General features: G+C 43.5%; 1 protein-coding gene across 1 annotated transcript; it reads left to right on the top strand.

The window, feature by feature from the left end:
* The first annotated feature begins 728 nt into the window (after positions 1-728).
* Positions 729-8,462, top strand: ppef1 (protein phosphatase, EF-hand calcium binding domain 1). Its single transcript, XM_061068609.1, has 18 exons — positions 729-783; positions 2,021-2,053; positions 2,155-2,282; positions 2,661-2,721; positions 3,997-4,160; positions 4,205-4,340; positions 4,656-4,702; positions 4,867-5,033; positions 5,138-5,174; positions 5,278-5,427; positions 6,054-6,190; positions 6,322-6,553; positions 6,640-6,825; positions 6,907-7,049; positions 7,606-7,712; positions 7,802-7,965; positions 8,096-8,180; positions 8,257-8,462. Exons 1-18 carry the CDS (start codon positions 729-731, stop codon positions 8,460-8,462), a joined length of 2,238 nt encoding a protein of 745 aa, XP_060924592.1.
* The last annotated feature ends 2,863 nt before the right edge of the window (positions 8,463-11,325 follow it).

Genomic DNA, 11,325 nt, shown 5'->3' with positions numbered 1-11,325 from the left:
CCTCCTCCTCCTGCTTCGTGGATCGTTCAGTCCTCTTCGTGATTTCGGGATCGCAGAGACTCACGCTGCAGGTAGGAGCCATTGATTTATTTGTACTTGCGCTTCGTGCGTGAAGTGAGCGCGTCTTTGGTAAATGTTGCAGAGTGAAAATGTGTGAAAGTGACGCGAGGTGGGTTTGATTTGTTCCACACGTTTCTCTAAGGAGGCGAGAGCTGAGAGACGGAGAGACATTTACCAGCTTATTAGTTGTATTAGTGCATTTGTTTGTAATGAGTCATTGTCATGAAAACTGCTGACTGGGTGACCTGCGGCCATATGGAGGTTGTTTTCACCCCTGTCCTTTAGTTGGTGTGTTCGTTTCTCTGCCAGTTTACGATCAGCATGTGATTAAAACTCTAGGATCTGCCCTCACAATTAAAAAAGTCTCCTCCCTGACTCGTACTACATCCCTCCACCACACAGACAGACAGGTGGACAGGGGTGAAAACATAACCCCCCTGGTGGAGGAAACGATGATTGGACAGATGGATGGACAAAAGCCAGTTTTTCAGGAGAGCTGCCACTTATTGAGTTGAACCCTGTTGCTGTGAGTCTGAGTTCTGGATGTGGAGAAGTCTGATCTGTTCTTGTACTTTTCAGGTTCCTGTGCGAAAGGTCACATGATGCCACTATCGCCAGTCCTGGGAGCTTCAGACTAATGTGAACCTGGGACCTCCCTGCCGGTCATCATGGGATGCGGCACCTCTGTTACCACGGAAACACAAGGGAAGAAAGTGGAAACGGGTGCTGCTGGTTTGCAGGAGAGTGCAGAAAATCTTGCAGGCTCAAAAGGCAGGTGTAGTTCTAAAACTGTCCCGGACTGACTCGTGTTTCCTTTGTCCCTGTCGGCTGGAAAGTTCTGACCTCTGGAAAGGTGTGAACAGTCACAGCTTTATCAAATTAAGAGCAGGCATGTTCAAACACCTGGTGTGAGTGAGCTGAGGACCTTAAGTGTTGGAGACTAATTGGGATCACAAGTGCTTTTTAGCAAAGCCCAATAAAAGAGACTCTTCTTTCTGCCTCCTTTCACAGACTTTTAGTGATTTTACGATTTCACATATCACATATTAAAACCCACACACCCCAGTTATTAATCTCCTCACTGTAATGAAAACTAGAGCAGGAACTAAGTTGATCGATCAATCAAAGGTTCAATCTAAATCCGTTAGGAAAGTTCAACCATGTTGTATATTCTTGCAGCTTCTCATGTGTCAATTTCTATTTTTTTTGATAAGGCAGCCTGACTGAGATTTTCAAGAGACCCGAGAACAGAGGACATTCACAATCTGCAAATATTGTAATTGATTGGAATAAAAGAGAAAGTTATTCACAGACTAATCCAAACTAAAAACATCTGAGCTAAACCAGATATTAAATATGACATGGTTATATTTAAAAAGTAATTTGTGCTCATGTAAAACAAAAAAAAACTGTCGATCTCCTCGAAGTAGCATGTGTAACATTATTCAGTGCTCCTGAAATAATGTAATATAATTATTAGCTGTGGTCATGGCAGTGTTGTGGTTTTGTCCTTTACCAAGTTTGTTTGTGTTGTAGGAATCTAATAATTTTTCAGTTGTACAAAAACCAAAACACACACATCCTCAAAACCTGAAACCTCAAAGCAAACTCTACTCATTTGGATCTTAACTTCCATCAGCACGGTGACACTAGCGCCCTGTAGGTTAGTGTGCATCCAGGTTAATGTGCCCACTGGGATGTTAAAACATGCATGTGTGCACTCTGCAGATGTCTGACAGCCGGAGCGTTTCTTTCTTTGCAGCCTGTCATCTCTCCTCTGTTTAATGAGAGCTGCTTCTCCCAAAAGCTCTTTTACTTTGCTCAGTTTTTCCAGGCTCATTGTTGCTCATGACCTCCCCTGTGTCTTGTTATTTCTACGTGTGTGTGTGTGTGTGTGTCTGCCTTGCACGTGATCTTATTTAATTACCTGTTTCTTAAGCTGATCTGTAGTTTTTCACAGATGAAGCCGTGAAGACGACCCCCCCGGCTCTGAGTAAGAACATGCTCGTCTGTGGAAAAAATACTTGGATTTAGCTTCTACTTTTGATTCAGGGTCCAATCTTCATGGACATGTAACATGTGTTTGTGTTGTAGCTATGAAGGCGGCGGTTTTGATCCAGCGATGGTACCGGCGCTACATGGCCCGTATTGAGATGAGGCGCAGGTACACATGGAACATCTTCCAGTCGATAGAGTATGCCGGAGAACAGGACCAGCTGCAGGTGACTGTTGACGTTTGATCATTTTCAGAAGTGTCTATATATTTTGGCCAGAGGCATTATATTTTCAGGTTTTCCTGTATGTACATAATGTAACATTCTTGTGAATATGATTTCACAAGAATGCTGTGAGGTAAATTCTTTAAATTTGGTACAAACCTTCACTTGTTGTCAAGGATGAACTGATTAGAATTTAAAGTCCAAAGTTCAAGGTCATGGTTTCCTCACAAACATGTTTTTGGCCTCTTAAACATGATGTGGTCAAAGGTTACGGTGACTTAATATGAGTCTGAAAACGGAATGTATGTAGACTTAAACTGCACTGGTTGAGTCAAACAACCACAAGGAGATGATGACTCTAGTTTTTCTTTCCTTCATCAGCTCTCCAGTTTCTTCAGTTTCATGCTGGACAACGTCGGCCAGCTGAATGGAAGTGGGCCAGGTTAGAAGCCAACTCTTAAACATACAGAAGTTTGTAATGTGTGTGTCTGTCTGTTAAAAACCTGTGACCTAACTGTGACCTTCTGAAATTTAACTGCTCAATTGTAACTTTTACTCATATTTGTTTTAGCTGTGCACGTACCTTTTCATGGTTGAACAAGGAAAGAAGTGCAGTTTTGACAAATTCAGTAAATATAGATAAAGTTTGATTTGAATCTTCAAATGGTTTTAAATGGATGTTTTGAAAATTCTTACACGGGGAGATTTTAAATAGACATGTAATTTCATTTACATCAAATTAGCACCATTGTTTCGTCATGCCACTGTGCTTTAGTCGAGATTAGAAAAACCCATTGCGTACACCCTGTTACTTAGCAACTGCTGTGGATGTGGAGGCCAGTGTGTTGATGTGCTGCACTGACACAGCTCTGGCTCTCAGTGTGTAGTGACCCACTCATCAAGCTAAAAAGCATAATGCTCCATTGACGAGCTAATCCTTAGGTCAGTCCTTATTGCAGCACGTCCTCGTCGTGGGTTTCCATCGAGTCGGTGATGCACCAGAACAGATTGTGTTTTAATCATCTACAGCATCTGTGTTCGTGTGATGGAAGAAAACACATGATCGAACAGACCTCAATAGGGGAACAGTCTTTTTTAAAGAGGTATCTGGGCCAGTATAGGAGGGTTGTTCATACCTGTTTTTTCATGTGCATATATTACAGGCCATCAGTTTTTATTAGCATAATGAAGTGGGTTTTTAATACACCCCAGTGAGATGATGCAGAGATGGATTTGGTGCAGTGTTGAGCTGTTTATTACAAGGAAGTACAGATGAAAATCGGTTTTAATTCAGTTGGTTAAACCTCTCAATCCAATTTGGTCTTCTTAGAATTGTAAAGGAACAAAGATTATCTCTTTTTTTTTTTTATTCCAAACATCATTCTTGAGTGGCACGGTGGTGCAGTGGTTCAAATCCGCTTGGTCAGATTCCTTCAGTGTGGAGTTTGCATGTCCTCCCATCGTCTGTTATTTTTCTCGAGTACTCCAGCTTCCTCCCACAATATAAAAACATGCAGATTGAGGTTAACTTGATTAGAGACTCTGAATTGGCCGTAGGTGAATTTTATTGTGAATGTTTGTCTCTGTATGTTGGTCTGTCATACGCTGGTGACCAGGTGCACCCCGCCCCTCTCACCAAACGCCAGTTAGGATTAACATGTACGAGAAGAAGTCTGGAGCTCCGTATGTTCACAACTCCGCTCACTGTTCCCTCCAGACCTGATCTCCCAGCTGCTGGACCCGCTGGTCGACCCCTGGCTGGACAGAGAGAGGTGCTACGACCAGATCCCCGTTCCGGAGTCGTACGCCGGACCCCGACTCTCGTTTCCTCTCTCCATCTCGGACACGAACGCTCTGCTCGGTGCATTCAAAGAGCAGCAGGTAACCAAACGAGTGTCTTGGCTGTTTCTCACTCCCGTGGACTCATTCCTCTTTCTTCCACGCAGACTCTGCACGCCAGATATGTTCTGCAGCTGCTGTACGAGACCAAAAAGCTCCTGAAGCAGATGCCCAACATCATCCACCTGTCAACATCCTACATCAATGATATCACAATATGTGGTGGGTGAACATGGCTTCACTCTCACTTAATTTAATGCTAAAAAGAACGTGCTACACACTGAGCCCCTGAATAAATGTATGATCCACTTATTGGTTAAACGACCACTGATGTGTTTAGACTGTATCTTAATGGCATCGTTCCGAGAAGGAGGGTCTTGTTTATTTGCACACTGATAAGCCACTTCACGTCGGTTCCAGAGCTGCTTCCTCCTGCTCAGCCGCATCTCATTAGACTCAAGAATACTTGTGAACAAAACAAAAACACACAATATGATTCATTAAGCACGCTTTACCTTCATTCTCCTTTTGTTATAGGTGATCTACATGGGAGGCTTGATGATTTACTGCTCATATTTTATAAGGTACAGCTATATTTCTTTCATTATTTTCACTTACATATTTTACAGCAAAATCACATGCGGATTTTATGGAATTGCACAAAAGATTCAGACATGGAAATATTTGTAACATTTGAAAACACCTCTTAGATTTGATCTATTTTTTATGTTATGTTTGTGTTTTTCAGAACGGCCTCCCCTCTGCAGAGACGCCTTATGTGTTTAACGGGGACTTTGTGGACCGTGGGAAAAAGTCAATCGAAGTGGTCGTCCTCCTGTTCGCGTATCTTCTGCTCTACCCCGACTACATGCACCTGAACCGGGGAAACCACGAAGACCACATCATGAATCTCAGGTGGGTGAAAACAAGAGCAGAAATGAAAGAAAACGTAAATGCATCTTTGTCTGCCACAAATATGAGCGTTAAAAATGATGATTGTTGTTCTGTTGCTCTTTCAGATACGGGTTCACAAAAGAAGTGATGCAGAAGTACAAGGTACAGAGAAGTCCAGATCCATGTCCTTTTCTGCTTTTCTTCATGCACAGAACTAATTATTACTATCTATTTTAATTTTTTTATGCTGCGTGTGACTGTGCAGACTCACTGCCACGAGATCCTGCAGCTGTTTCAGGACATTTTCAGCCTCCTGCCCGTCGCAACAGTCATCGACGGGAAAATCCTGATAGTACACGGAGGAATATCGGACCAGACTGACCTGGACTTCCTCAGCTCCATAGACCGACACAAGGTCTGAGGACACAGTCCAACCTTCATCCTCTATCCTCTTTTAACTTCATGAATCAGTTTAAACCACTAGAGGTCGGAAAAGTGCTTTTTTTCTACATATACTGACAGATTCACATGTCCATGTTTCCCTCTATTTCGTTGTGATCTCCGCCAACTACTGAGTAAGATATCTGGGTTGTAAGTCTCTGACATGTCAGACTTTCATCAACAGCCTGTTCCTAACTGTGTTTGGCGGCTGCAAGCCTGGATTACAGACAGAGCTAATTAAATTACTACTCATTACTACTAATTACTACTCTACTCGACTAATGTAGCTACCTCGCCAGGTAGTAGGAGGTTATGTTTTCACCTCTGCCCGTTTGTTTGTTGGCTGGTTGGTTCATAATCAAGATTACACAAAAACTCCAGGGTGGATTACCAAGAAGATTAGTGGAAGGATGTGTCAGGGAAGAACCTGTTAAAATTTCAGGGGGTGGATTCAGGAATGTTGACATGTTATTTTTCAACACGTGTTGATTTCTGAGAGAATAGTTTATGAGTTCTGTGCAGCCCTATGTGTCATTTTGAATGTCAAATATCGTTTTATGTCTCTTTATGTCTGTCTTCCCTTCTCCTCTTCCCTTCCAGGTGAAATCTGCCCTGAGGTTTCCCCGACACAGTCTGGAGCAGCTAGACATCGGTCAGTCCAGCAGACAGGCCAAAAGAATTAGATTGACAGACGGCTCTCGTCCCGGCAGCAGTCGAAGCCAAAGCAAGAACCACAGGTACCAGTTAACACCCAGTCTCAGGTCAGATGCATCAGCACACAGATGCCTACAAATGTTACAAAGTTCAATTGTACAATTAGACGTCTGAAAATGTAAGACTCCGTTTTCTGTCCCTTTTTTTTCTAAAGGAAGAGGCAACGTTGGCTCGGCCGGCAAGACAGCGCCGCCTCCAGTTCTTCCTCCTCGTCCTCCTCCTCTTCCATCTGTTCACCTCGGACTCCATCCTGCCTCTCGCCTCGCCCGTGCCCGTCTTCTCCCAGCTTGCCTTACACCATCAATGTCCTCCAAGTGCCTTTCCTGGACTCTCTGTCCTCTGTTCCCCCTCCAGCACCCCCGGCGCATGATCGGGAATGGAAACAGGTCAGAGGCCGGAGTTACTATTGTCAACCGTGCTCCCTTGTGATTGAGTTCTGCGTCTTGTTCATCAGCTTTCCTCTCTGTTGCAGATTGTGGATATATTGTGGAGTGACCCCAAATCCCAAGCGGGCTGCAGTCCCAACACGTTCCGAGGAGGAGGCTGCTACTTCGGCCCCGACGTCACCCAGAGGCTGCTGCTCCAACACGGACTCCAGCTGCTCATCAGGTCCCACGAGTGCAAACAGGAGGGATATGAGCTCTGTCACGGTGGACAGGTGGACGCAGATTCAAACTTATTACCAGTAAAATGTTGTCTGAAAGGTTTGCAACTGGAGGAATAAACTGTTGCTCTGCAGGTGATCACCATTTTCTCAGCGTCCAACTACTATGAGGAGGGAAGTAACCGCGGTGCCTACATCAAACTGGGCAGGGAGCTGGTTCCCCGCTTCTACCAGTACCAAGTCAGCCGCACAACACGCAAACTCACCCTGACTCAGAGGTACAACTGTGTACTGAATATGTTTGTTTAACCACAGCTGGGAGTTTTAGTGCCGAGGCTATGAATCTATTTAATGTTCATTCAAACAACAAGGCCATTTCTCTGTAGAGCGCGAACCTCTGCCAAGGCCCAACAGTCCCCTTGATTTCAATCAATCTGCCCCAAATTTCACACTCAAGCCTCTTTTCCACAGATCAAATAACCCACTAACATCTGGCTTAAGTCTGTAATGAGTATGGATACAATTGGCATTAATTCCCAGGTTCATTCCTTGCAGTGGAAACAGGTTTTTATCGACTCCGGCTCTATTCTGCACATAATGGCATGTACCGTAGGGTCAGACCCATTCATGTATCTGTAATATGTTGTCACTATGTTTGTGTGATTTATGTATGTTTGTCGGTGAGGTGTATAAGTGTATAAATGTATAACCTACTGGATGACCTAAATTTCCCACGGGATTAATAAAGTATCCATCTATCTATCTATCTTAATGGGAGATGCTAATAAATAATGATAGATATTTGTAAATGATATGTTACCTTTGTCTTAGCAGAGTCCGAGTGGCTGAAGGCTCTGCTCTCAGGGCCTTGAAGGAGAAGCTGTTCACCCATCGCTCTGAGCTGGTGACGGGATTCCAGCAGTTCGACCAGAACAGCACCGGTGACCTTTAACCTCCCTGTTTATTTACCTCTCTTATAAAGACGTGTTCACATGTTATACATGTCATATGTTAGCATATCTTCTTTCAGGTTGTTTGTCGGTCAGTGAGTGGGCTCAGGTGCTGGAGTCCGTGCTGAGACTGGATCTGCCCTGGAGGACCCTCCGTCCACACTTGTGCCGTCTGACAGCAGATGGCAGTGTGGAGTATCAGTCCTGCTTTGAGGACATGAGCACAGGGATTCCTCTGCCAACGGTCAGAGTAAACAAGTAGTGTCCTGCAGTACTTCTAAGTACTGTAATACAGTAATTTACTAAACACATCAAGAGTTTTCAGTGTCTACGATCTATTTACTTTCTTTTCTTTCCTCTCCCTCTTGTGTTAGGTCGCTCCAAGTTTGGCTGAAACTCTGTTCAGATACAGGACGGACATCGAGATAATATTCAACATCATAGACAAAGACCATTCAGGTAAATAACGTCTGTGTCTCTTCAAAGACAATGTCTCGATGATTCAACATTAAGTCTGCGTGTGTGTCATGCTCAGGTCTGATCTCCACCGAGGAGTTCCGTCACACCTGGCGTCTGTTCAGCGCTCACCTGGGCGTCGACATCGACGACAGGGCCATCGACGAGCTGGCTCGCAGTATCGACTTCAACAAGGACGGCAGCATAGACTTTACTGAGTTCCTGGAGGCCTTCAGAGTCGTACACAAACTGGACATCAAGGACCAGCCACTCAAGTGTTCGTGAAGGGATTGATTGAATACCGAAACGTGGAAGTTGTGATCAGTTAAGAAAAGAATGGAAAATAGGAGAGCAAAAATAAAAAAGTTCTTCTCACTTCTCATGGGAATCAGTTTAGTAGTTTTATAGTAATCCAGCTGATATAACATAATTATTTAGATACATTTATAGTATGGGTTCAAATTAGGGTCACAAAGCTTGTGAAGCAATGTTCAGAAACAGTTTGTAGCTGTAAATAAGGTTTGTACATGTATATAAACATATTTGTATTTGTAGAATATATTTGTATAAAACAGTACATGTGTAGAGGAGATTTGTATTTGTCTCTAAACCTGGAGAGTGTGAATAAAACATGTAAACAGCTGAAACGCAGAAATTGAAATTGATGAATTATGACGAGATGAGTCCAATCAGAGTATATCTGATGTATCTCCACTCCCCTAAAATTTCGAACCTCTCTCATACTCCCCCACTTTCTCTCTCAAAGTTATTTTCTTCTCCTCCCATACTTTCTCCTCGATATCTTAGGAGAGGTCCAGTTGTGTCTTCCAAGGTAAGATATTTAGCTCCTGGCAGTCGTGGTAATGCTGCTCAGCATCTACACTTCAGTTAAGCAAATTTTATTCCAAACGTGTTTTTTAGATGAACATTGTCTTCAGTCATTAATCATGAGACAAGTCCACAGCACGCGCTGCTGAGGGATGCGGTGGTTTTCAACACCTGGAGAATGGGCGGACGTTTTTCCGTTACAGTGGACTGTTTGTGATCTTCCGCTGTCATCCTGGCTACAAGCTCCATGGATACAAAACCAACAGCTGTGTGTCTGGACACTGGTCCCGGGACCCACCAGTCTGTGTTGGTGAGGACCTTCATTCATGAGCATGTGGATTTATTTTGTCAGTTGATGCATCTCAAAGACAAGAATGGATCTTTTTTTGTAATATTGCTGGTGAAAGTTGAGAAATGATATGAATTTAAAGTGATAAAACAACAAAAGCTGACATTAATGATGATAATGATATTCTGAACCTTTTAGGCTCCGACTCCTGCCACTAGGGGCCCCTGACCCACGGGACGAGCAGCATAAATGACGATGGCTTCTGGGCAGTATTCAGCCTCAATAGTAGTTTTCGGCTACTTGGGCCGCCAATTTTATATTGTAACAGCCATGTGAATAGAAGTGTAAATAAAACCCAACTCTTTCAAAAACCTATTTAGTGTTTCACTCTGTCTTTACTCTGCTTGCATACAAACAAGGTGCAAAACTAATCCAAAGAAACTAGAGAACTATTTACAAAGTGCAAAGAATGTATGACCAGCTGTAGGGCTGCTATAGGTGTGAGACATGAAGTGATGCAATACCCTGACCCCCGAGGGAGTGGTCGCGGGCACAATTGAACCCAGATGGCCTGATAACGACCTCATGAACTGACCATGCCAGCCATGTGAATACAAAAATCCAACTGCATCAATACTTATATGGTGTTTTATTTACATACAAGTTGTAAAAGAAGTAATAAAAGAAGAAAATAATGTGCAAAAAAAGAAATAATACAGTGCAAAAGTACAAGGTGCAAAAAACTATTAATAATAAAATAACTATTTAGTCTTGGACCACGCCCCGTTGCCTGAAACCATAATCCACACCCTGTCCATCACAGCACGCCGTATCTCTGGCGGCATTGCCCTCGCCATGTCCGCCAAAATGAAGCCAAATCTATCGTATACATCTGGCCCCGAATCGCCACTGCCACGGCCGAGGCCACCGTCATCCTGCTCCCCCTTTCTTTTCCTCTTTTCTGCTGTGTGGGACAGAGGAGATGTCTGCATCATGGAGGCTCGAGGGGTGAGCGTAGCCGGTAAACTGGGCCTCGGTGAAGCTGAAGGGGTCGTCTGGACAAAGGCCTCAGGTGATGAGGAGGTGGATGGGTCGGGGGAGCACTCAGGTGATGAGGAGGTGGATGGCGATGGTCCTTTGTCCATGGCCATGGTGGCAGTTGAGGGCTATTCATGATAACAAAAGAACATACAGTTGGTCTGTTAACAACATGGGAATTGCATGTGGCTACAATGGTGAAAGTAACATTCCTGCATTCCTAACATCAACACTGTGGGCACTTTAAGAACATACAGTTGCTCTTTGTCCATGCATTTAGAGTCTGAGACCAGGAGTCTTTCATGGAATGGATTACTAACAACAATGACGAGATAGAATCTTGTGTGTAGGTAATACTCGCCCACAGTTCTTTAGTGATATGAAAATAGCCTGTAGCTACAATGGCAAAGGTCACAGGCAATTGCATTACATCTACAGTGCAGTCTCTTAACCACCATTAATTTCGTTTGCAATATGTTGAAGCAGACTCCAACCAACCATGTGAACTAGCTCGAACACACAGAGGCTGTTCAAAAACCAAGAACTTTATATTTACCTTGTCGTTGTTGGACGAGAACCTGAGCCTCCGTCTCCTCTTCAGTCGTTTTTCCTGATGATCTATTATCAGAAGTTGCTCTTCTATGTTCAGCCGCTCCATTTCTATCAACTGACTCTTGGTGGCCATCGATAGGAATCGTGCCTCTGCCATTGTTCGCTGTGTGTGTGTGGAGAACAAACCTGGGAGGAGGCTTTATATCTAGAGTCTATGGGAGGAGGTAAATAAACAGTCGATGACTATGGGGTGCCGTTTGTCAAGAAGCTCACGCTGAAAATAACAGCAACATTTTGTCACATTTAGCTTCAAACCATGTTTAAAAAACTGGTGTGAATTTTTGAGAGTCACTTTTTTGCACATTTACAACAATATTTGTCAACTTGGAGATATTTTAAATATTTAAATCCAAATGTTAAATGTAACACTTAAATGTTAAA

Source organism: Limanda limanda, chromosome 3 (genome assembly GCF_963576545.1).
Source record: "Limanda limanda chromosome 3, fLimLim1.1, whole genome shotgun sequence".
Lineage (NCBI taxonomy): Eukaryota > Metazoa > Chordata > Actinopteri > Pleuronectiformes > Pleuronectidae > Limanda > Limanda limanda.
The sequence above is the reverse complement of the archived record's forward strand: the minus strand, read 5'-3'. Positions and strand labels throughout refer to the sequence as shown.